The sequence below is a fragment of the Sciurus vulgaris genome (assembly GCF_902686455.1).
Source record: "Sciurus vulgaris genome assembly, chromosome: 15".
In the NCBI taxonomy this organism is placed as follows: Eukaryota; Metazoa; Chordata; class Mammalia; order Rodentia; family Sciuridae; genus Sciurus; species Sciurus vulgaris.
In genome coordinates this window covers 51,438,550-51,465,602 of record NC_136476.1, presented here as the reverse complement: position 1 = coordinate 51,465,602, position 27,053 = coordinate 51,438,550, and the positions used below count along the sequence as shown (strand labels likewise).

Genomic DNA, 27,053 nt, shown 5'->3' with positions numbered 1-27,053 from the left:
CTGGGGATATAGCTCAGTTGGTAGTGTGCTTGCCTTGTAAGCACAAGGCCCTGGGTTCAATCCCTAGCATTGCAAAAAAAAAAAAAAAAAAAAAAAAAAAAAAAAAAATTCTTACAGGACACACATCCAAAATGTAATAATACCAAAGGTTTTAAAGTAAAAGGGTATTAAGGCAATAACATTGCTAATATTTAATGGAATGAAATATGCTATGGTATATTAATATCATACAACACAAAAAGCAAATCTCATACCATTTCCTAGGATTGAGATTAATCAGAGTATGTTCTTCATGAGAGTATAGTTTAACTAAAAATGAGTAGGAAAATTCCTTGTGTTTAAAAATACCCTTTTAAATAACCAATAGGTCAAAGAAAAAAAAAATCATACTATCAGTTTTTGTATATGAAGCTGAGTGATGGAAATACTATATATCAAAAGTTGTGGGCTGGGGATATACTCAGTTGGCAGAGTGCTTGCCTTGCATGCACAGGGCCCTGGGTTCAATCCCTAGCACCACAAAAAAAAAAAAAAAAAAAAAAAAAAAGTTGCACAGCTGTAGCTAAAGCTATATAACCCTAAATGCATACTTTAGAAAAGAAGAAAGGCTAACAATCAGTAAGCCAAGTAAGTATCCATCTCAAGAAGTTTGAATAGAACAGCAAATTATACTCAAAGAAAGTTTAAAAAAGGAAGGGGGAATAAAGATCAGAGTATAATTTAGCCACTTTATGAAACTATTACTGTCTTATAAATGAGCAAGCTTATATCCTCCTAGTATCTATCAGAAATGCATACATATGTATTACAGTATTTACACAATAATTTAAAGCAACTTTGTTCATAATTAGAAGGATTACAAATATCCAACAGAATGTATAAATAAATTGTAGTTAACACTCAGAAATGAGCAGGTAAGAGTTTTAGCCACCATGTGGAAGAATCTCACAAAACATAATATTGTATAAAATAAACCAGCCATAAGAGAAGTCACACTCTTTATTTATTTTTGTATTGTTGTTTTTTTATATTGTTTTTGTTTTGATACTGAGATTTTAACACAGGAATGTTCTACAACTAAGCCACAAACTCAACCCTTTTTAGTTTTTATTTTGAGGCCGGGTCTTGCTAAGTTTCCGGGGCTGGCCTCAAACTTGTGATCCTCCTACCTCAGCCTTTGAGAATCACTAGGATTACAAACATATATCACCATGTATGATGAGGTGACCAGCACCCCCACAGAACAGGTTCCTGCTCAGGAAGTGTGAGCCACCTGGGAAAATAAAGTCTGAAATAGTAAGAAATAAGACAAAGTCAAAGATTAGATTTAAAAGCAGAGTGCTGATGAGTCTTTCAGTCCTGACAGGAACAGGAACTGAACAACTGAAAAAGGCCCCAATTCTTTATTTAGGAGGGAGTACATCAAAGGCAAGGCTAATGGGATAGGGCTGGGGATCAATGATAGTGCACTTGCCTAGCACGTGTGAGGCCCTGGGTTTGATTCTCAGCACCAAATAAAAATAAAATAAAGGTATTGTGTCCACCTGCAACTAAAAAATATATTTATTTTTTAAAAAGGCAGGGATAAGGTTTCAGCGGGAGGAGTCTTGTTTTTTTTTTATTTTTTTTTATTGTAAACAAATGGGATACATGTTGTTTCTCTGTTTGTACATGGCGTAAAGGCATACCATTTGTGTAATCATAAATTTACATAGAGCAATGTTGTTTGATTCATTCTGTTATTTTTTCCCTTCCCCCCACCCCTCCCACCCCAGGAGTCTTGTTTTGGTGCTTGTTTCTCTTGGTGTGGCAGGGGTCTTGCAGTAAACAGGTTGATTGGCAATTGGCAGGCTACACCCATCTCCAGGAGGCTGTTTGATCCTAAGGTTGTGAGTTAAGACAGGGGCCAGGGTAATCTGGACATTCTCGAACTGGGGGATTTCAGCCCAAGTTGAAAGTTCCAAGAGGAGCAGCCTTCCTGCCTTAATGGTTCGAACAAACCATAATTTTATTTATTTGGCCTCCAACAACCATGTTGGCAAGAGTAAAAAAATTTTTGAAAAACAGCATCTAGCCACGTTAGAGTTGGAATGCCTGACTATAGAACATTAACCACATAGACAGTACAATCCATCACAGTTTATCAGACCCACCAAGCCATAAAGTAAGTAGGTTCAGAAGCCAATTCCTTGAAGTTGGAATTGATACATTCAGGATCAGACACAAGATTAGAGGACCTAAGCGAAGGGTTATGGAAAGTAATATTCCTGCAACATAGCCCCTAAAAAAATGGAGAGAGGTGCAGCTTGGGAAGAGAGGGGAAACTATCCAAGGAACAATGGGCCCTGGGGGAAAGGGGCAGATACTGAATGCTGGGCCCTAAACCATGACCTTCCCCCCATGGCTAATTAGTTCTAAACAGAAGCACAGTAAATACCATGGGCAAGATTTGAGTACTCATTCCTGGGATCTGGACTCTTATCTCCCCAAACAACACTGAGTTTCAACCTTTTTACAACTACCTTCCTAAAGTAAAGTTTTAACATGTTCAACTAGCCCCTGACTGTCAAAACTGCATGTACACAGCTCCCAATGATTACATCATTGTACCCTATAAAACCAAAATTCCTTCTGTAACTGATGGCCATTTTCCCCATCTGGAAAATGGGCCCCAATGGCACCCAAGTCCGCAAAGGAATAAAGGTTTCTCTGAATGTGTTGAGGTCTGATTCCCACCCTTTCGCACTTACATTTTGGTTCCCTGACCAGGAAGTGGGTGTAAGGTAAAACTGACCCTTTCTCCTTACCCTGCCCTGAGATCCCGCCTTTTGGCTCATGGGACCCTGGAGGTCCCTCCACCATTGAAATTGGGGTGAAGACATTTCCCCATTTCTGGTGACACTGTCCAGCTTGGTGTTGGAAAGAATCCAGGGGACACATTGGTTTCAATCTGACACCCCATTCACCTCCACACAACATGGGAATCAGTCAGTTACCTCAAAATCAAAAGCCTCATTAAGCTCAGCACTCGAATTTGGCCACATACAAATTAGATAATCTGTACCAATGGCCCAAATATGGAACATTTGATCAAGAAATTCCCCCAAAATTAAAAAATCATTTATTGCAAAATGACAAATGAAGTGAGGTTCCTGCCCAAAGTTATGTAAAAAGCCTATTTCAAGCCCCTACCCTCGACTTACCTATGGAGCAAAAATTTAACCTGTTTATCACTGAGAGAGGGAGAACAAAATAACCTTAACCACCCCAACAGCCGGTGGCATGTCTTAGTAAGGAGTATGACATAGCAACCCCATTCCTGAAAAGTAGTGGGAGATAAGTTTCATAATTTTCTGCATCCAAACCTGACGTGATTACCAACCAAGGGGAAAAGGGTTAAAAAGTCCTAGGCAGTAATTTCCCTCCCTAGCCTTGTTGAAGCCTACATTGGAATGTAAGCCAGCAGGCTCAGTGAGGGATCACCCTGAGACTGAAGAAAAAGAAGTGTCATTTTAAACTTCTGGGCTGCAACACAGAAAAATGATTTTAAGACTCCCCCGCTTTCTCTCTCTCTCTTTTTCTCTCTCCTTCGCTCCCTCCCTGTCTCTGCCTTTTTCTCTCTCACTCTATCATGCTATTTTACTAAAATAGTAAATGACCATTATCATTTTTTTCTTTTAGGACTCTTGTTTTATTTTGTTTTTCTTAAATGCTATATATATCTGGAAGATGGGCCCCAATGGCACCCAAGGAATAAAGGTTTCTCTGAATGCATTGAGGTCTGATTCCTGTCCTTTTGCACTTACATTTTGGTTCCCTTGATCCTACATAGTTAGGTTAATGTTTTTTCTGATCAGTTCTATTTTTATTCAACTCTAGAGTTTGTTATTTTAAACATCTATGACATTGCAATGGAGATTCACCTGCAAAAAGCTATAAGGCCTTTGCTTTTGTTATGTGTATTTCATGTTGTCTGTCTATATGTGTGCATGTGTCCATATATCATGTACATGAAACCCAAATCAGCCTATAACGGTTGTTCAAAATGTGAACAAAAAAGGAGTCAAATAGGAAAGAGAAAATAAAAGGTTCTAGGTATGGAAATATATCAGTAGAAGGAAAAAGAAAATGTTTCTGGGTAAGAAAGTTCTTGTGTGATGAAATACACAAGGGTCTAAGTAAGTGCTCATGAATTAAAATTTTAAAAATGGATCCAAGTACCTTTAATTCACTTGATTCAAAAGGTTCAATTTACATTGGGTACACAAATGACAATGTAAAGATATAGATCCATTATTTCTAGGATTTTTCTTCAACAAGGAAGAGGTAATGCTGTCCAATACACTTGTCAGATACCTTGATTGTTATAGTTAATAAGTAAATTAAATTTGACATATGTGGGATTAATCTTCATAGATGTGTTTGTTAGAAACATCTAAATAATTTACAAAGTTAAAATGCTAACTGTTAAAATATAACATCGAGTACTCTTTACTCCTTAAATTCCATGGGGTAACATACTTAACCATTATTGGTATTTTCATAGATGGGTAAATAAAAAGGTTTTAAAGTTGCTTTGTGTCCTCACTAAAAACAAGGTTACTAAGAGTTAAGTCCTAACAGGTACAATTCTATATACAAAGGGATCCAAAAGTTTCAACTGTGTTTCAATTAGAGTACTACAAATAACATAAAATATTTTATCTTATTAAAATGGAATAATTTATCTAAATTCAGTAATTTCATAAGGGTTGTTCAAAATGTGAACAAAAAAGGGGTCAAACAGGAAAGAGAAAATAAAAGTTTCTAGGTATGGAAATATATCAGTAGAAGGAAAAAGGAAATGTTTCTGGGTAAGAAAGTCCTTATGTGATGAAATACACGAGGGTCTAAGTAAGTGCTAAGAAAGTCTGTGTGTAAGTAAAGGGCAGATTTCGACAAGTTTGTGTGTAACTAAGTTGGTTATATGTATGTGAGACAATCAATTAAAGCTATTTAAGCTTTTTCCTAAGGTCAAATACTAATGTACTGATATAAACCAAAGTTTAATCCATATGTTGAACTGACAAGGATTTCTTCAAAACACTTATTTACTCTTAACACTGTGTCTGCTAAGTTTTATTCTTTAAAACAATTGGTCTTAAAGAAATTGGGGTTTATACAATTATGGTTAAATAACAACTGTTAGAGTATTATGCTACATTACAGAGTCTAAATTTCCCTTTAAAGGCTAAGCTTGGTTAATATAAAAACATCAGTATGGTATACTAAATGAGTTCATATCCTCCAGGTATAAAAGTCTTTAAAGCAGAAAATTTTAAAGAATATTTTTATCAAGCTGCTGTTCTTCAATATAAACTTGTCTGTATTGGTAATTTTAAACTTATAAGAATAGAAAATTTTATTGGGGATTTATTTATATCATTTAATGTTCTGTAACTGGACCCAAACTTTGTTACCTTCTACACTGGAATAAAAACATAAATATATTTCTAAAAGATAATGAGAGCTTGATCTGTTTAAAGGTTTATATCATGAAACAGGAAAGCATTTTGCCACTTTGCCACACAAAGGAAAGTTAAAAGTTCTCTCAGTCTTTCTTTGATTCATGTTTTAGATATAATGTTATATTGTGTTACTAATGTTCATATAGACTCAGGAAACAATATATGTAAACTTCTTAAAATGACATTTAAGAAAGAGGCAAAGATCAGCATCAGAATAAGAACACTTTACCTAAGATTTGTGAAGAGTCCCACCTTATCTGAGATAAGTCTCTGCCTCCCACCTCACTGCATGTTAGAATGACTCCAAAGTAGGTCAGACTCCAGCTCATTTAAAGTTGTAGTCAAAAGATTTATTTTTATTCTGATCTCAAATAGGGTATATAATGATGTTCAGTCAAGATTCAAGATAGCTATCATGCAAGCTGAATATATTTTTACTCTTATTATTTCCATAATCTAAGGGTGCTAGGGACTCAAACCCTGGTCTCCAGCATGGGAGGCAGGAACTCTATGTGATGGGCTATATCGCCAGCACTATTTTTACTCTTGATAATTTCATTTTGTAAAACTGTTACCTGTTAATGTTTTGCAGAGGTACTACTTCAAGAACACACAACCTAGGTTAACTTGAGATGATAAGCCATCACCTGCAGGACATATAGTATATAATGGTAACTTCTAGCACTAATACAGACTCCAGTTAAATAAAAGGATAAATGACTGTAAGGTTATAGACATTAAAGTTAAAACCCAGTACTCTTACTTTAAGACTGGTGAGAGACTGCCTTGCTGGATGTTTAAGATCAAGTTTAAGATCAAGATTAATACAGAAGGGCCAAGAAAACCAGTATTTGACTCTTGTCCTCAAAGTCGGCCTGCACCCAGAGAATAGGAGAACTTCTCTAAGGAGCTTTGCAACTCTGGGCCACATGACTTCCTGATCAGGGAGATTAATGAGACCACTGGAAAACAGAAAGCCAATCAGTGCACCTGCTGCAGAGAAGGGTCATTGAAAAGGGAGACATCCCTGATGCTTCCAAGGGAAGCCTCCTCATCAAGGAGACCCTACCTTTATTGCCTTGCAAACGGCACTAAAAGATCTAAGAAGCTGCTCTGAAGTTCCCCAAGAGTGACCCCTGTGGGAACTCAGCTGACTCTTAATAGCAGATAGAAAAAAGGTCAATTTGACCAGCTTGATCTTGAACACCTAGCAAAAACAGTTACAACCAAAATACAGTCATAACTGGGTTTAAAAGGAAAGACAATAGTTCCTTTATTAGAACTTAAGACTTATACTTTTGTCAGTCCCACAGCTCTGATGCCCCCAAATTCTGAGGCTTTTTTCCTTTGGGAGACTCATATTTATCCCCACCTACCAAAATTACTCCTCACACTGACATTTTACCCCACAACCAAAACCTACCCATTCCAAGAACAGGACATACCAGATGTAGGAGCCCCCCCCCCCCCGCAAAAAAAAAAAATTATTCCCTTACTCATAGGACTAAAAACATCCACCAGGATTAACACAGGAACAGCAAGGTTAAGAACCTCTATTTACTATAAAAATAGCACAGGTCTTTGCAGATATTCAACAGGTCACTGATTTGTTACTGACTTTACAAATTCAATTGGACTCCTTGACATCTGTCAATCAGGGAAGAATGCTGTTTTGATGTAAACCAATCAGGAGTATGAGAGAAAAGGTTGAACAGCTCTAGGACCACCTGGAATATGGAAAATAAGTCTGACTCAGGAGCCTTTTCAAATTTCAAACAGTGATTTTCAATATAAGTTTAAAATGTTACCCATCTTAATATTTCCTTTCTTCAGGAGTCCTATCTCCTTTCTTAAAGAGTCTATGTTTTATTGTCTGGACTTATTCAAGTACAATATGATGCCTCACAAAACATATGTTAAATGTGAAAACTGTATGTTACAACAATATGTCAATCAGAGTATATGATAAAGTTCAGGACAAATTGTTGATTCCAAAATGCCAGTAGCCACTTGGTTCCCTGTAAAAGTGCTAAGTGTTTTATCTGAGAGCTAATAGCTGACATTGTTTTCTTGGCTGGGATAATCACCTCTGCATCTACTGCAGTGGTGGCATTGCACCAGCAGGCACCACAACTCATTTCCTTCAACAATTTCAAAAATTTTACTGAGACCTGACAAACTGGAGTACATATTGATCAGGGACTTGATCCATTTCATAATGTCTCTTTGAATGTGTTAAAATTACAATCTGAAGTTCTGGTTATGGCCCATGCCAATACTTAATAATGAAGAAGTTTGGGGCACTTTAGTTGAAGAAATTTCTTCTCTGAACCCTTTTAAATACTTTATTACACATGTAGCTGGGTTACTAGTTATAACTATACTGTTAATTTTATCTCTGTTCTTGTTTTGCATAGTTTGTCAAGCAGGATGGAGATGGTTAAAACATCAGGAAATTATGGTTCCAAAGTTAATCATGCTTGCTATGCTTCAGAGGACCCAAAATCCTGAAATCATGAAGATTGCACCCTATATTTAAATGGGGCACAATGACCTTGATTAAAGAAAATAGGGTCCCATCTATTTTACCTATGTGTATGATTCCTGGCATTTTAGAAGAATATGCCCTGTTTTAACACTGGAAAATTGTTTTCCTAGCACTAGCAAATTAATTAATGCTCACCTTTCTTATAATAACCTTTCTTCTCCCTATTCTTAATTTTTTTACAGAAGTGGTTTCTTACTGAGGTAACCTGCTCGGTTCAAACTGCCCCTCAGAATGTACTTCTCCCCAGTCACAGCCTGACTTTCTGAAACCACAAAAGGAGGAATTCGCCTGTGATGACCTCAAGGTCCCCTCCCCCACACCGCTCCCCACCAAGGTCTCCATGCTTGGTTCCAGAACTCTTGAAAGAAGGGGTCCCCCCCATTTTGCCCTTTCTCAGCTCAAAGCAACCAGATCTGACTCAGCACCCCAATTCTTTCTCCCCTTTCAGAATCTGGAATGAAGAGTTAGGGAAAATAATATCCCTGCAACATAGCTCCCAAAGAAAAATGGGGAGATAGCTCAGTTGGTAGAGTGCTCGCCTCGCAAGCACTAAGGCCTTGAGTTCAATCCCCAGCACCGCAAAAAAAAAAAAAAAAAAAAAATGGGGAGAGGTGCAGCTCGGGAGGAGAGAGGGAAAACTATCCAAGGAACAATGGGCCCTGGGGGAAAGGGGCAGATACTGAATGCTGGGCCCTAAACCATGACCTTCCCCCATGGCTAATTAGCCCTGAATGGAAATACAACAAATAACAATGGCCAAGATTTGAGTACTCATTCCTGGGATCTGGACTCTGTTTTTTTTTTTTTTTTTCAGTGCTGGGGATTGAACCCGGGGCATTTTGCTTGCAAGGCAAGCACTCTACCAACTGAGCTATCTCCCCAGCCCCTGATCTGGACTCTTATCTCCCCAAACAACACTGAGTTTCAACCTTTTTACAACTACCTTCCTAAAGTAAAGTTTTAACATGTTCAACTAGCCCCTGACTGTCAAAACTGCATGTACACAGCTCCCAATGATTACATCATTGTACCCTATAAAACCAAAATCCTATAACTGATGGCCATTTTCCCCATCTGGAAAATGGGCCCCAATGGCACCCAAGTCCGCGAAGGAATAAAGGTTTCTCTGAATGCATTGAGGTCTGATTCCCATCCTTGTGCACTTACACCTAAGGAAGTTGCATGAACAGGTGGCACAAACCCCTAAATCATCTACAGCTACTTCCTTGATATCTTTCACTCAACTTATCTCTATTACCACATTTACTTTTATGACCATTAACAGAGGAAATTAGCTTCGTAGGTGTAAAAATACAGGCAGAACATACCACATAGTAGTGACGCTAAAAGATAGTGGTTAGGAGAAATCCTCCCAACAGGGGAGATTTGGCAGGTACATTATACAGTTCTGATAGAGAAGTATCCTAAGGTTAAGATTCATTCAGAATTGTGGATAATGGTAAGTGACTTGGTAGCTTCCTTAGAAACCTTGAATGAGAAAGATTTAGAAAATCAAGAATAAGGAGGTCTGATGACTAAGCATTTGGAAAAATGGGGAGGAGTAGGTGAAGTTGAAGGGAAATTGCTGCTTGATGACAAAAAATAAAAAACAAAAAGATGCAAAACTTAAATCAACTTTCTCATTTTCCCAAACATCCTATAGTCTATCTCATTCTGGAAGGTAAATAGGAATCTGAAAAATCCATTTTTTGCTAATGATTTTTCATATTTTTCATTACATTTTAAAGTGGTTCAAAATGCCATCTTTACCAGAATTCTGCTATAACATCATTAATTTGTATTTAAGCATAACAAAAATATTCTCAGGCTCACCCTCATGACTCAGCCTTGAACTTAAGTCAGGTCTGCTAAGTGGAGATAAAATTGCAAAATTCTCCATGGGGGAGGAAAACACTTCACTCCTCTTGACATGGTAGGTTTCCACCCAAATGGATATTGGTTGGTAGCCAAGGATGGCTGATGTCAAACGGTCCTATGATGATTGCCAGTCCCCAGGGTATCAGGGACACAGATGGGTGGGGAAGGTTTTGGTCTTGAGCTACATCTCCCAGTTCTACTCTCTGACAAAAGTGATCCCATAGCCAGATGGTTGGGGATGGGGAATAAGGAAGACTGAAGACAGAAAGGCCTGGAGATTAGCGCGTGGTTTCCTGGCCAGAGCAGGGTTCATGCACCAAAACCAGGCACAGATGGTCGTCCAAGTAATTAGATAAATTAAATCTCCAGCATATTTTAATCCCCATACAGTCACACTGCAAAAGAAAGAGAGGGAGAGAAAGAGAAATGAGGGAGGGAGAAAAGGAAGGAAGACACATGAAAGGTATGAAAGATCCTTGAATCTCAAGGTCTGCCTTACTTCCCAGAAGTACTAGAGTCTCCCATCTCCCTCTTTTATAATTTTATGAATCATGTTTCATCTTTTGCCTCTTCTTGTGATTGATATCTGTCTCTCTCTCTCTCTCTCTCTCTCTCTCTCTCTCTCTCTCTTTCTCTCTCTGTCTCTCTCTCTCCCTCCCTCCCTCCCTCCCTTCTTTCCTCTCTCCCTCTCCCTCTCTCAGCTGACTCAGATATTAAGGAGAACTGGCTGAAGTAAGATGTCTTGACTGGAGCCAGAAATTTTTCTTTTATGGACTCTTGCTGATGACTGAAGCTGAATTCCCATCAACTGTTGAAAAAATTCCATTATCAATATATTTGATGATGTTAAGCTTGACCTGGGAGACTGGAGTAGTAATTACTGCTTGATTCTGATCCAACCCATTACTAATTATGAAGGGTTAGGAAGCTTTTGATTGCTAACACCAACTAACATCAACATTCATGTTAGTATAGGTGTCAGAAATATCCCTTGATCTTTGTCAGAGAACAGGCATTACAAAGGCACTACAAAGGACCAGAAGAATATGACCTTAACAGAGCTATCTATACCTAGGATGAACTTCCTATTATGTGATGCGACTTTATGAACATTAAGTCCACCATGACAGAGAGTAAAACATGTCCCTAAAGTGGTGTTGCAGAAGAAAGACCATTGAATTAGGTAATGATTTACTGTTATTCCTGCATCTCCCATATTCACAGTGTGACTTTTTGCAAGTTGCCTTACTCTTTGGCTCAAATTCCTCCTCTGTTGAATAGAAATGATATTGTTTATTTCTCTGGATTTTTGAAAAGCTCCAGCAGAATAATGCTGTGATAGTGTTTTGAAAAGCATTAAGGGATGCTGAGCATGGTGACACACACTTTTAATCCCAGTGACTGGGGAAGCTGAGGAGGAGCATTGCAAGTTTGAGGTCAACCTCAACAATATAGCAAGGCCATGCATAAGCAACTTAGTGAGACCTTGTCTCAAAATAAAGTTAAATTATAACTATAATTATAAATATTTTATTATATATATTATATGTTTTATAACTATATTATAAATTATAATTGGGGATGGAAGCTCAGTAGTAAAGCATACCTGGGTTCAATACAAAAGAAAAAAAAGAAGAAAACAGAAGTATTAAGGGTTACGACATAGAATTGAGTATGTTTTTATCCACATTATCCCCTAAACATTCTTTTATATTTTAAATGTATAGATTGCTCCCTTACCCTAGATTCTTACTAGTATACAGAAATTGAACAGGATTGTGTGATGCTTTCATAAAACACCAAAGGCAGTGTGGATGGAAATGAATTTGAATATTTCCTGGAGTAATATGAAACATAAGTACAATTTTTTTAAAGAAACAACTGGGTAGGCATAGCATCTGCCAAAATGTTATCCCCTGTGGCTTAGTCAAAATTCATTTGGTTTCAAATAACTATTCAAACTGAAGAGGTTTCCAGATAGTGTCATCAAGGTAGACTTTTATAGCCTGGCATGGTGGTACACACCTGTAATCCCAACAACTCAGGAGGCTGAGGCAGAAGGATCTCAAGCTCAAAGCCAGCCTCAGCAATTTAGGGAGGGCTTAAGTAACTTAGCAAGGCCCTGTCTCAAAATGGGCTGAGGATGTAGCTAAATGATAAAGCACCCCTGGATTCAATCCCTGGTACAAAAAAGGAAAAGAAAAAAAGACCTGGAAAGAACTAGGGGATTATGAAAATAGAAGGGAAATCAGTAGAGTTGAAGTGGAAGGTCAAGGGGTAAGGAGGAGGAGAGGTAAAAGGGAAGAACTGGGGAATTAAATTGACCAAATTATGCTGTGCACGTGTATGACTATATCACAGTTAATTCCAATTATATATATAAATGCAAGGTACCAATTAAAACAAATAAATAAATAGAAGGAAAACCAATAGAGTAGAAGAAGAGGGTCAGGGGGAGGAAGGAATGGAGGAAAATAGGAAGTACTGGGATTGAAATGGAAGAAAATTGATTATGTTAAAATGAACCCCCATTATTATGTATAACTATAATACACTAATAAAAAAGAAAAAAGAACTGGGGATGTAGCTTAGTGGTTAAGCACCCATGGGTTCAAAAGGCAGGAAATGGTGGGTCAGGCCTGTAATCCTAGCAATTTAGGAGGATCACAGATTTGAGGGCAGCCTTGGCAACTTAGTGAGGTCCTAAGTAACTTAGTGAGACTGGTCTCCAACTTGAGATTCTCTTGTCTCAGTCTCCTAGAGTTGCTGTACTACAGGTGTGCATTAACATGCCCAGCAGATTAAGTGTAGTTTTTTGTTTTGTTTTGTTTTGTTTTGGTACCAGGGATTGAATCCAGGGGTACTTAACCACTGAACCACATCTCCAGCCCTTTTTTATTTTTTATTTAGAGACAAGGTCTGGCCAAGTTGCCTAGGGGCTCACTAAATTGCTGAAGCTGGCTTTGAACTTGTGATCTTCCCGGACTCAGTCTCCCAAACCATTGGGATTACAGGTGTGAGCCACTCCACCTGACAGATTATGTATAGTTTAAGGAGAGATGTGTGTAGGTGCCAAATTGACAAGGGATAGGCTTGGGTGATTAGTTCTACGTATCATCTTGGCTAGGCTATAGTGCCAGTTATTGAACCAGACACTACTCTAGGTGCCCTGTGAAGGTCTTTTGTAGATGTGGTTAACATTTCACAATCAGTTGACTATAAGTAAAGGAAACCCTTGATTGTGGATGGGATGGCTCCTGAAGGCAATTAAAAAGCTAAAAGAGCAAAATTGAGAAAGAAGAAAACCTGCCTCAAGACAGCAACTCTAGTTCTTGCCTGAGATTTCCAGTCTGCCCTACAGATTTTTGGACTTGCCAGCCTCTACAACTGCATAAGCCAGTTATTTGGAATAAATCACTATTTATATACCCATAGGTATGTTCTGTTGTTCTGCTTCTCTAGAGAATCCTAATTCACAGCCTAAAAACCCAACAGTAATTCATTAATAAATCATGGTACATTAATTTGTTGAATTATTTTTCACTATTAAAATTATGTCTTTTTTTCCTTTTCCTTTTCTTTTTCTTGTTTTTTCAGTTTTTTTTTTTTTTTTTTTTTGCTTGTTTATATTGTTTTTGTTTTTTTGTATTGAGGATTTAACCCAGCAGCACTTTATCACTGAGCTACATTTCCCAGTCCTTTTTATTTTGAGACTGGGTCTCACTAAATTGCAGATGGTCTTGTTAAATTACTGAGGCTAGCCTTGAACTTGCTATCCAACTGCCTCAGCCTCCTGAGTGACTGGGATTACAGATACCATGCCCAGCAGTTAAAATTATGTTTTCAAGAGACACACAAATAACATGAAGGGAGTTTGGTGTGGTGGTACAAGCCTGTAGTCCCAGCTGCTGGGGAGACAGACAGGAGGATTGCTTGAGCCCTAGTTCAAAACCAGCCTAGGCAACATAGTGTGACATAGTGGGAGTGGAATTCTCGTGTTATATGTTCTATTTAAACAATAGGGAAAATTTATGTTTGTAATTTTATTTCAAAAAATAAACATACACATAGATGAAAGAAATTTATACCCAAACAGAATGAAAATCAGAATATTTATTGCATGTATTTCCTAGTAATGGTTTTAGGAAATATTTCCTAGGGACTGGAGTATAGCTCAGTGGTAAAAACTCTTGCCTACCATACACAAAGGCCCAGGTTTGGTCCCCTAGCACTGCAAAAAAAAATTTCCTGACGTTTGTTGTTTATGTTATCAGAGTACAAATGTTATTATCTAATGATGAGAAAATCTTTGTTCCACTTTGTAAGTCATTTTATTGTTTAATAGTTGAAGCCTACTCTTTTGTTTTTATGCCAAGATTGACTTGCAGTTGACTCAAAGATATAACTGGTAGAAGAATCCTCAACAGAATTGATAGGTAATTCTTTTTGAATTTTTCTTTTATTTTCCTTTTTTCTTTGTTTGTTTTGTTTTTTGAGATAGGGTTTCACTAAGTTACCCAGGTTGACCTTAAATTTGTGATCCTACTACCTCAGCATCCGGTAGGCATTACAGTTATGTGCTAGCAAACTAAAGTAATTTGTTTTGAAAAAATAAATGAGAGGAAAATAGCTAACTGAAAAAAAAAAATACACCTCATCATGTCATTCTGCTTTTTAAAATTTTTTTCTCAAATTGTTCATTAGGGGTTAAATATAAACATAAGAATTCTCTGGGCACAGTGGTGCACACGTATAATCCCAGCAGCTCTGGAGGCTGAGGCAGAGGACTGCAAGTTCAAGGCCAGTCTCAGCTACTTAGCAAGGCCCTAAACAATTTAGAGAGATCTTGCCTCAAAATAAAAAAGATAGGGTTGGGTGAGGATGTAGCTCAGTGGTAAAGTGCCCCTGGGTTCAATCCCCACTACCAAATAAATAAATGAATAAAAGGGCTGGGGATGTAGCTCAGCAGTAGAACACTCCTGAGTTCAATTCCCAGTATCAAAATAAATATATATCTATTTTTATAATATCTACCACCTTTAATTTGCCATGCCTCAGATCTCAGAAATATTTCCACAGTGGGTGAAGAAATTACCATCCCCATGCCCAGGAGACCTCTAACATCTCAACATCATCAGAGAGCAGTTATTGAATACTTAACCATCTGTGACAGTTCATGTTCCTCTATCCTCTAGGTCTTTCTCCTTTCTATATTTTTATTATGTTTGTAGGGAATTAAAATCCCAAATTCTTTTTCCTAAAAAGGATGCTTTCCTCCTGAGCTCTTATTTGACTCTTTGCTAGTAAAGATAGTTAATAAGTTTCACGTTAGGAAGGTTAAAATTCTACAGGGAATCGTGCTAACATCTGCTTTGTTTGTTTCAGGAAACCAGTGCAAATAAACCAGGAATTACTGTTACTAAGCAAAGTACTAAGAAAGTATAACATAATTCAATTTGTCCAAAGTATTTTATAGAATTTATTGTTTATTCTTCCTGGCAAAACCAAATCAAAGATAATGGCCTTGGTCTTGGATCTCCAGCCCATTGATGGGCCTCTGGCAACACACTGCATTGTAATGGAATGGTGACAAGGACTGAATTTAAGGAGCAGGGGTGGATAGGATTGGAACTATAACTATAACAGTGATCCATTTTATGCTTTGAGTATAGTCCTTGCTGCTCTGCCACTGCAATTTATTGATTTTTAGAATGGACATGTTTCTCTCTCTCCCTGCTCCTCTCTAATCTCTCCCTCTCTCTAATCTCAGGGGAAACAGGATTACCTTTTTTTAGGTAGATTTATCTGTCCAAAGTACACACCCACCCTAGGAAAGAAGTGATCCAGACTTTGGGGATGGTACCAGATCTTAGAAATGACTATCTCCCAAATTAATAAGTGAATTACAACTGCAACAGAGAACATGGGGAATATACCCTTCGAATCACCTCTTTAAAAGCCCCCTGTTCCTGCTGATGGGCAGAAACCCAGCTTCTGGGATAAGAGTCGCCTGTATTAGCTTGCAAAGCAATAAACTTTCTTTTTCTCAAAACCAGTGTCATTACTGGATTGGCAGAGGGGACAAGGACCAAGCTTTCCATACCAGAACTATTGGGTTTTAATTTAAAGCTATAGGCCACATGTGGTAGCATGTGCCTGTAGTTCCACCTGTTTTGGGGACTGAGAAGTAAGATCACTTAAATTCAGGAGTTCAAACTCAGCCTGGGCATCACAGTGAGACCCTGTCTCAAAAAAAAGGGGGAGAAAAAACACCCCAAAACTACAACTAGTATTGGAAATTATCTTTAAAAATGTTTAGATATGGCTATCTAGATACTGACACAGGTACATATGAAAAAGAACTGGAAGATCCTACTTGAAGATGTAAGCAGTGTAAATCTCTAAGAGTGGATTTGTGGTAATTTTTATGTCTTTTCTTTCCAAGTATCTACTTTGAACACATATTTATTTTGTAACTAGGGGGAAAATCTATTTTAAGTAAGTAAACAAGCTGGGCATAGCATCACTTGCCTGTGATCTGAGCAATTTGGGAAGCTGGGGCAGGAGGATCACGAGTTCAAGGCAAGTCTCAGTAATTTAAGGAGACCTAGTCTTTTTTTTTTTTTTTTTTGGGGTGCTGGGGATCGAACCCAGAGCCTTGTGCTTACAAGGCAAGCACTCTACCGACTGAGCTATCTCCCCAGCCCCCAGGAGACCTAGTCTTGAAACAAAAATGAAAAGGGTTGGGGATGGAGATCAGTGGTAGAGTTCCCCTGGTTTCTATAACCACTACTGCAAAAACAAAGGGGAAAAAATGCTGAAAACAACACAACATAATAATAACAACATGTAAGTAAATAAATTGGTCAAAGTGGCACACACCTGTAATCCCAAGTGGGAGGCTGAAGCAGGAGGACCAAGTCAGAGGCCAGACTCAGAAATTTAGCAAGACCCTAAGCAACTTAGTGAGACCCTGTCTCAAACTAAAAAATAAAAATGACTGGGGATGCTAGGTGCAGTGGTGCACACTTGTAATCCCAGCAGCTCAGGAAGCTGATGCAGGAGGATCAAAAGTTCAAAGCCAGCCTTAGCAACAGTGAGGTACTAAGCAACTCAGTAAGACCCTGTCTCTAAATAAAATACAAAATAGGGTTGGGGATGTGGCTCAGAGGTTGAGTGCCTCTGAATTCAATCCCTGGTACTCTGCCCCCCCTCCCCCCCAAAAAAAGGCTGGGGATATAACTATGGTAAATACCCCTAGGTTCTATACCCAGTACCAATAAATACATAAAATTTAAAAATTAAAATAAAAAAGAATAGAGACTTAACTCAGTGGTAAAGTACCTGAGTTCAATCCCAGTACCAAATAAATAAATAAATAAGTAAATAAATAACCAACCTAATCAAGATTCTGGAAACAGGTTATTGCAACATTATAATCATCACTCAATCTCTTCCCTATATTTTAGTGCTAACCCTACTCTTAACATACCTAGAGTACTTTGTCAAAACCACATCTGACATAATCTTCAATCATTCGACATTTAGTGACTGTAAAATAAACGAGATGCCTTCCCAGGTGCTAGGGATTTGGAGACAAATAAGGGATGTCCTTTTCCTCCAAGAAACTTCTAAACACCAGGCTCAGTGGTGCATGCCTGTAGTCCCAGGTATTCAGGTGACTGAGGTAGGATGATTGCAAGTTCAAAGCCAGCCTTGACAATATAGCAAGACTCTGTCTCAAAAGAAAAAGAGCTGCAAGTATGGGTCAATGGTAAAGTGCCCGTGTGTTTAATCCCAAGTCCTTAAAAAAAAGAAGGTGGGGGGTAGGGAAGCTCCCAAGCTAGTGGGAGAGACATGCATGAAAACAGACCATTATAATATGCCAAGAGAAGTTCCCACAGGAGCACAGAGGAAAAGTATCACAGAAAAGGTTAAAGGTGGGCTGGGTTTATGACTCAGTGATAAGAGTGATCGCCAAGCATGTATGAGGCCCTGGATTCGATTCTCATGCAACACATATAAGTTAAAGATCCATTGACAACAAATTTTTTTTTTTCTAAAAGGTCAAAGGTGGGTGATAGTAGGGGGAGCAGCTCACAGAAGAGGCGATGCTTGAGTCCCCAAATTTATTTTAAGCCAGGTGTGGTGGTACATGCTTGTACTCCCAGCAACTCGGGAGGCTGAGACAGGAGGATCACAAGTTGAAAGTCAGCCTTGACAATTTGGCCAGGCCCGAAGCAAATGAGACACTCTCAAAAAATAAAAAGGTCTAGGGATGTGACTCAGCTGTTAAGAATTGCTGGGTTCAATCCCATTATCCCCTAAAATTTTTTTTTACTAGATGCTCGAATGAGTGAACAAGGAACATTTCTTAACTTTGGAAGAAAATTCATTCATTTATTTATCTATTTATTCAACAAAATTTAATTTAGGGCAAGCACATATAACAGATACAATGGCAGCAAAAAGTCTCTATTCTGAAGCAGCTTATATTCTAGCAGGGGAGACAGGTGTTAATCAAAAACTAAAAAAATGTAAAATTCTAATTGTGGTAAGTGCTATAAAGGAGAAACTTAGAGTGCTATGTAACCTAATGATGGAAGGGAATTATAAGTAGGTCGGGGAACAGTTCCCTAAGGAATTAGTAACTGAAACCTTAGGGATAACTAGGTATCCCAAAAGCAAAAAAGAGATGGAAAGAGGGTAAGCAGAGGTAAAGCTGTGCCCAGGGACTGTGGCAGAATGAAGCATTTTGGTTAGAAAGTGTTTTGATTGGAAGAGAGTTAGTGCAGCTAAAGCTGAGAAAGAGGAAATACAAGAGGTGGCTGGAGTCAAATTTGGAGTCAAGCAATGCAGAGTCATAAAGGCCAGATTAAGGATTCTATTTACTTATTCATTTTTTTGTGGTAAGGAATTGAATCCAGGGCCTCACATATGCTAGGCAAGTACTCTATCACTGATCTACATTCTCAGCTCCCTATATTCACTAATTATATTTAGGAATTACTGCTTCATGTTTTTTTTCAATCAAACACTGTTAAGATTCATCCACACAGGGTTGTGTAGTATTGCTGTGTAATATCCTATTGCATGAATAAATAAACATTTACTTTTTTTTTTTTTTTTTTGCTGTTGACATTATTTCTAGTTTGGGTTTATTATGAAAAAAATTGCTGACCTTTCTTATCAACGTCTGTTGGTGGACATAAATACTCAATTCTGTTGGGTGTATAACCCAGAAGCAGAACCTCTAGATCAAAAGACACACGTTTAGGACTAAGGATGTAGTTCAGTGGTACAGTGCTTGCCCCAAGGCCCTGGGATCAATCCTCAATACTAAAACAAACCAAAAAAAGTTAAGCTTCTTTTTGACAGGCAACTACCACGGATATTTTCAAATTGGTTGTACTAAATTACATGCCCACTAACAAGCTATGAAAGTCTGTCATTCTACCTCTTCAGCAATTCTTAATATTAGTATTTTACAAAACAATCATGGGGCTGGACACAGTGGTGCAGCGACTTTGGGAGGTTGAAGCAGGAGAATCGTTGATTCAAAGCCAGCCTCAGCAATTTAGCGAGGCACTTAGAAAATCAGGGAGACAGTGTCTCTAAATAAAATACAAAAAAAGATGTGACCCAGTGGTTAATTGCCCCGGGATTCAATCCCCAGTATCAAACAAACAAAACAAACAAAAAAACAATCATGGGGCTGAAGATGTAGCACATTGGTAGAGCACTTGACTAGCAATGTGCAAGGCCCTGGGTTCAACTCCCCAGCACTAGCAAACAAAAAAAATTGTAAACTTTTAAACTTCCAAGTGAAACTTTATTCTGCTTTATTTCCACAGAAATGGTGAACTCTGTTGTAAGGTACATCCGCAGATGGTTCCTGGGATGACAAGATGAAACACTAACTTCAAACATGAGCCTGCAGCAGTGCCCAGTGTGTCCCTGTGATACAGCCAGAGGAAACCAGAAGACAAGCCCATCCCAGCCTGAGCCTAGAGAGTCTTAAAGGATTCCAGACTCTAGCCCAATAGTCTCCTGGGTCATCCAAAGCATTGTGAGGCAAGACAGAACTAGAACAGACTCAAAAAGGAAACTGACCCACTCCTGACCCATTCACTGTGTGCATGTCTCTGAAGGAACAGACCTGACCAAGAAAGATGGGGCTGCCTTTCCCAAGGTGGCTTTAGGGGTTAGTGGCAGTGCCAACTTGGGATGGCGGAGGACCCTGTCTCAATCTGGTCTTTGGTTCAGCTTGAAAAACAAATCCAAATCTCCTTGTAGGCAGAACTTCAGATGGGCCAACAGAGCTCCCTGGAGGTATGAGGCCGAAGTTTGAAGGGACCAGCAGGTAACTGGGCACAACAGCCAGAGGCCAGTCAGTCTCAAGAGCATCCTGATTCCTCCAAGGGTTTCTTTGCCCGAGGAAGCTGGCACTCAAATTCTTCAGGATCTTCAGAAAATGGAGGCAAGGGTGATCCTGGAAAAAAAAAAAACCAAAAAAAAAAACCCTATGGGATTGGGGGTATATCTCAGTGGTAGGGTTGCTTGCCTAGCATGCTTGAAGGCCTGGGTTCGATCCCCAGCACCGCAAAATAACAAAGAAAACCTCTGTTTAGTGACCATTTCAGCTCCAACAGAACCGACGTGCCAAAATGGCAACTCTTCCGTGAATCGGAACTTCATTCAACCTTCCCAAGGGGAGACAGGACCTGGGCTCCAAGAGAGGCAGGCAGTGACAGATAAATCACAACGTGAGGCCTATTTTCTAAAGCACAAAAGACAGTGTGGCTTCGATGGCAGGTCATGGGAATCTTAACGGGGGCGAGGTCGCACGGTAAGGGGCAGTTAATTGAGGGGCTGTTGTAGTTCGGATCGGAAAGAATCAGGAGTGGGAGGGCAGAGGAGTGAGGGAGGCCACCGAGTGACTAGAGCCTGAAGGCTCCCCAGGGGTGGGGAGAGGGCTGCCAAGAGTTCCGCAGGGCGGCCTGGGCTGGTTGTGCTGTGCAGGTTCTCGGCGGTGGGAAAGTCTAGCCATGCTACCCTGGCTTCCGAGCCAAGTACCACCATGAGGCTGGGGGTGGAATGGGGTGTGTCAATATCCAATCCTAGGTGCCCCGACAGTGTGCTGGCTCGGGGAAACGTGCGGTGCTAGGTGCTAGGTGGAAGGTGACCCGTGTAAGGACAAGGGCGTGTGCTGGGAGGGATTCCTTTCCTGAGCAGGGCAGGTCATCTTCATTTCCGGGTGCGGGCAGATGGGCGGGCTAGGGTCGAGGTCCGCGGCCAAAAGCCAGATTCTCTTAGCCCCAGCAGGTCCAACGCCCGCCACCGCCAAACGACAGTTGGAAAGGGGAGGGCGCAGGCTGACAACAGCCACAAATTCTCCTCCGAGCCCTAAATCCCTCCCCTCTCGTGCGTGCAGCGTCTCTGCGGCGACGCACTGCGAAGTGCGGCTGCGCAAGGGTGACGGAACGCGGGCGAGGGGGGGAGGGGGTGTTTTGGTTCTTGCCGCTCGCCGTCCTTTCCAGAGTCGGTCGTCGGAAATCTGGTTTCTACCTTTCCTTCCCCTTCCTAATCCCCTTCCCAACCCCGAATCTCCCTTCCTCCTTCCCTTCTGTCCGCCTCCCTTTTTTCCACTGCCGCCCCGGGTCCGGGCCATTTTCCGGGCCGGGCGCACTAAAGCGCGCGGCCCCGGGGCCCAGTATATGACCCTCTCTCCTGCTACCCCTCGCTTCCCCCGCCCCATGTGGCTGCGGGGCCGCGGCGGCGCTGCCCACTATGGCCCGGAAAGCAGTTAGCAGGAAGCGGAAAGCGCCTGTCTCTCCAGGAGCTGGGAGTGACGCTCAGGGCCCGCAGGTGAGGGTTGAGAAGCGATGAGGCCGAGACACCAAGACGGGATTAGGGTCTGCAGATGCAGGGACAGGAATCTGGGTCCAAGGTCCGTCGTCCGAGCCAGGACAAGACCAGGGCCTGGACCTGCCGAGTCAGGGCCAACCCCTCAGGACCTCATTGGAAAGCAAATAGGCCAGAGCAAAGGGGAACTTAGAAGTGGGGCCTTCCTTAGGAGGCCTGAACCATGAATAGGGCCAGAGGAGAAACCAGAATCTTGGCTTTGTAGGAAGAGAAAACAAGTTATGAGGAATCGGAAACAAAATCAAACTCCCAGAAGTTAATGGGAGGGAGAGGGAAGTCCTCCTTCCAGCAGCATAGCGAAGCGGGCCGATTACTTCCTCATCCAGGAAGTAGTGTCACTAAAGATACCCACACCTGAGTCGGCCTTCTGGCATTTGGACCCCTAGAAGAAACAGCAATTACCAGGTGTCATCCTAATACCGGCCCCTTTGAAGGGGAAGGCCTTCATGAACTTGGGTTCAGACTGATTCCCCGAGCCTTCTACCCCGTTGGTATTTGATTTTTCGAATTCTACAACTGCCTAGAGCGCGAACGTAATGCAGGGGAGCCGCCATTGGTAGCACATCCCTGGAAGACCTGGGACCCAGTCTGGCCACTTGAGCTACATCCTCTATGTTCCTTGGGGAGTACAGGCTAAGAGGGAGAAGGGGGTTGGGTAGAGATGCAGTCCAGGTGGGTATGGAAGCCACTGGTCCTCTCCTTTGCTCTCAGGAATAGGTAAAGGATATTTAAATTCTTCACTTCTAAAAGGTCTAGTAAACCTTTTTTCCCAAGTCTTTTTCCACTTCATTCTCTATGTAGGTTTTTTGGTTTTTTGTTTTGTTTTGTTTTGTTTTCCAGGTACTGAGGATTGAACTCAGGGGCACTCCACCACTGAGCCACATCCCCAGCCCTCTTTTGTATTTTATTTAGAAACAGAATCTCACTGAGTTGCTTTTGCTGAGGCTTGCTTTTTGCTGAGGCTAGCTTTGATCTGTGATCCTCCTGCCTCAGCCTCCTGAGCTCCTGTGATTATAGGCATGCACCATCTTGCCCAGTTCTCTATGTAGGTTTAACTATAAGCAACATCATTTCATTGCTGTAAGGGTTAAGCAACTTTCTGGACTACAGTTCTTGTTCTGTTATTTGTATTTTTAATTCTGTTGTGTGTAAATCCTGCAGGATGAGTTCTTGGTTATTTTGCTAATACAGTAGAATCTCTTATTCAGAAGAAAAGTAGACGAAGTCCTGATTTCTAATGTTGCTTTTCACAGTTTGGCTGGGATCACTCACTTCACAAGAGGAAAAGACTTCCCCCAGTGAAGAGATCCTTGGTGTACTACCTGAAGAACAGGGAAGTCAGGCTACAGAATGAAACCAACTACTCTCGAGTGTTGCATGGGTATGCAGCACAGCAACTTCCCAGTCTCCTGAAGGAGAGAGAGTTTCACCTTGGGACCCTCAATAAAGTGTTTGCATCTCAATGGTTGAATCATAGGCAAGTGGTGTGTGGCACAAAATGCAATACGGTAAGTGTCTGGAGGTTAGAAAACTTTCTCCTAGTTCTCTAATATATAGCTCTACATGCTGCACAACCTCTCACTGCTCATTTTCCCCATCAGTTTCTTTTGGGAAGGAACCGTCTTAACACTCCTTTCCATGCCCCCTTGTTGACCACTTCCTCTCTCTGCTCTTTTTCTCAGAACTACTACATCTTCTGATGTCTTCAAAGTAAAGAATGTCTTTAAGCCCCATAATACTCTGTTTATAATGCATCTTCTAGAGTTAAGGTTTGGCTTTTGGTTTGTTGTGTTTTTTTTTTTGTTTTTTTTTTTTTTTTTTGGCAGTGCTGGGGATTGAACACAGGATCTTGTGCTTGACAGGCAAGTACTCTATGAATTGAGCTATATCCCCAGCCCAGCTTTTAGTTTTAATACTAGGGATTGAACCAGGGGCACACAAGCTACATCCCAACCTTTTTTATTTGTTTTGCGATAGGAACTCACTAGGTTGCTGAAGTTGGCCTCAAACTTGGGATCCTTGTGCCTCAGCTTCCGCAGTATATGGGATTATAGGTGTGTGCCATCACACCCATTTAAGGGGAGTAATTTTAAAAGAGTTACAGTTATAAGCTGGGTGTGGTGGTGTACTCCTGTAATCCATCAGCTTGGGAGGCTGAGGCCAGAGGATCACAGGTTTGAAGCCAGCCTCCACAACTTAGCGAGGCTGTAAGCAACCGTGAAACCCTGTCTCAAAATTTTTAAAAAGGGCTAGGGATATAGCTTAGTGGTTGAGCGCCCCTGGGTTCAATTCCCAGTAACAGAAAATGAGAGAGAGAGACAATTATAAATGAAGGGGGACATTTTTCAGTAAGCTATGTAACCCAACACAATTATATCAAGGATAAAATAATTTAAATAGTGAATACGATTGGAATGGAAGGCTACAAATAGCATGATGTCAGAGGAATGGCAAGTTGAAAAGAGGCAGGATCTGGTGGTGGGTAATGAGTAGGACCAGCCGCTCCCTCCATTTTCACCTCACCCTGTGTGAATAGTCAAGTAATGTCATAATGGCTGAGTAAATTTACACTAGAGCTAAAACTGGAAGAGTACAGAAAAGAATAAGAATAAGGGGGATGTTTGCAAGGGCCATGGCTTGAAGAGAAGGGTGTGATGTATGCAGTTTGAGTTATTTAATTAAATTAAATTTTTCATTTTTTCATTTTTTGTTTTGTTTTAAGTGGTGGTGTTGCTAGGCATTGAACCAAGGGCTTCATGCATGTGAGGCAAGCACTGGACCACTGAGCCATATTCCTAGCCCCAGCCCTTTTTATTTTTTTATTTAGAGACAGGATTTCACTAAGTTATTGAAGATCTCACTAATATGCTGAGATTGGCTTTAAGCTTTGGTTCTTTTGTGTTAGCCTCCCTGGTTGCAGGATTATAGGTGTGTGTCACCGTGCTCTGGTGAGGTATTTAACTTTTTTTTTTTTTTTTGTGGTGCTGGGGATTGAACCCAGGGCCTTATGCATGCAAGGCAAGCACTCTACCAACTGAGCTATATCCCTAGCTCTTAACTTTATTTTTATTTATTTATTTTTCCTATATGGTGTTTAGCTTTAGCTATGAATTCACTTTCCATGATTATTACCCTCTAGCCAAAGACACCAGGGAGCCACCTACAGTAGAATAAGTAGATATATTCCTCTCATTTCAGAGAGGGAGAAACCTAAACTATAGACAAAGGAAGCAGCCTCTTAGAGGTTGTTAGAAAGGACTTAAACTTGGGACTTCAGTTGGGTGTCTGGAGGAAGTCTTGAGGAAACAAAACTCTTGGCTCCAGATCAGATACCATTTGAAAATATGTTGAGGGGCAAGGTTCCTTTGTTTGATTATCTTAAACTTGTCTAGAAGGAGGTTAAAGCTGGAATTGGTAATGATGAAGCAGTCATTCTTATTAGCCAGGTTTGATCTTTTTGTGGTTTAGACAGTGTTCATATTTCAGTCTCTGTTCAGATTTGATTAGAGTGACCTTCTATGGGAGCTGAGGTAGTAGTTCAGTGAGAGTGCTCACCTAGCATTCATGAGACCCTGGGTTTGATCCCCAGCACCACAAAAACAAAAAAAAAAGGCGGGAGTGGGGAGGCCCGGGTAGAAACCTGGTATGGTGGTGCACACATGTAATCCCAGTGACTCGGGAGGCTGAGGTGGGAGGATCACAGGTTCAGACATAGCCTCAGCAATTTAGCGAGGCCCTAAGCAATTGAGCAAGACCCTGTTTCAAAACAAAAAAGGCTGGGGATGTGGTTCAGTGGTTAAGTACCCTTGGGTTTAATCCCTGGTACCTAAAAAATAAAAATTAAAGAGACAGGGTCACCTTGTCTGATGCTGGTGTTTTGTGAAATTATTTTCACCATGACACAGAGGCCTAGCTAATAATATCAGGCTTTCTGGTGTCGGGACTGCTTTTTTCTTTCTCTCTCTCTCTCTCTCTCTCAGAGAGAGAGAGAGAGAGAGAGAGAGAGACTATATATAGATACAAATATAGATATAGATATAGACTATATATATAGAGAGAGAGACTATATATATATATATATATATATACACATATAGTTGGGGGACACAATACCTTTATTTATTTATTTATTTATTTATTTATTTTTTAGTTGTCAATAGGTCTTTTATTTATTTATACATGGTGCTGAAGATCGAACCCAGGGCCTCACACATGCTAGGTGAGCTCACTACCACTGAGCCACAACCCCAGCCCTATTTTAATGTTACATTCCTGAATTTACATATTGAGATTCCTGAAATCCTGAAGGCAGAATATAGAACTCACCTTGATACTCAGGGAAGCAAAATATGATTACATGTAGGAGTTTTGCTCTGGCCAGATTTTATTTATTTCACCTTGTCTTACTATTTTATTTTCCCAAAGGGGTGCCACTATTTATTTATTTATACATACCTGGGATTAAACCCAGGGGTGCTTTATCTCTGAACCACATCTTCAGCCACTTTATTTTCTGTCTAAAAGAGATGCTCAGATTTATCCCAGAATTAGTCTTTATATTATATTCAGAGTATTTGGCTATTTGAGAGGGAGAGAGAATTTTAGAGGTAGAAGTGCATTGGCAAGTTCCTTTTGCTGGGGCACATAATGCAGAAGCATATCTAGGTTGGAAATAATTGTGGCAATATTTCATAAACCCTAAGGTTCTATACAAAGTTAATTCCTGTTGTTAAGCTTTAGGAAAAGCAGGAGTAAGAATGACTTTATGCCTCTTGTTCGTGATTATACTAGAGTTTTTTATTGCTCCTTTTTTGTCTTTGAGACGGCATTGCTTGGATTAGTGAATTACCACAGGTGTGGACCTGAGGAATCCTGTTTAGGGTGATGCTTGACAGATTTTGGATTATCCTCTATCGGTATGAGGAAGTTAATGGTCCAGAATGTTAGGGCCTATCAGGTGCAGTGGCCCATGCCTGTAATCTCATAAACTCTAGAAACTGAGATAGGAGGATTGCAAATTTGAGGCCAGCATCAGCAATTTAGCAAGACCCTGTCAAAATAATAAAAGGGATGGGTTGTGGCTCAGTGATAGAGAGCCTCTGGGTTCAGTCCTCAGTACTGGGGCAGAAAGGTTGGGAATTTAGGGTCTGAGCAATCCTAACAGAGTTGATTCAAGATTTTATTTAGGGCAGTTT

At 40.3% G+C, this 27,053-nt stretch overlaps 1 protein-coding gene across 1 annotated transcript in view; it reads left to right on the top strand.

Annotated features, from left to right (window-relative positions):
- The first annotated feature begins 21,389 nt into the window (after positions 1-21,389).
- The window catches only part of DCAF12 (DDB1 and CUL4 associated factor 12), a 31,130-nt gene continuing 25,466 nt past the window's right edge, over positions 21,390-27,053 (top strand). The window contains exons 1-2 of the mRNA XM_079113261.1: positions 21,390-21,801; positions 23,112-23,366. Of these exons, the coding sequence (XP_078969387.1) occupies positions 21,724-21,801; positions 23,112-23,366 (333 nt within the window). The 5' untranslated portion in view covers positions 21,390-21,723. The remainder of the gene's footprint in view (positions 21,802-23,111; positions 23,367-27,053) is intronic.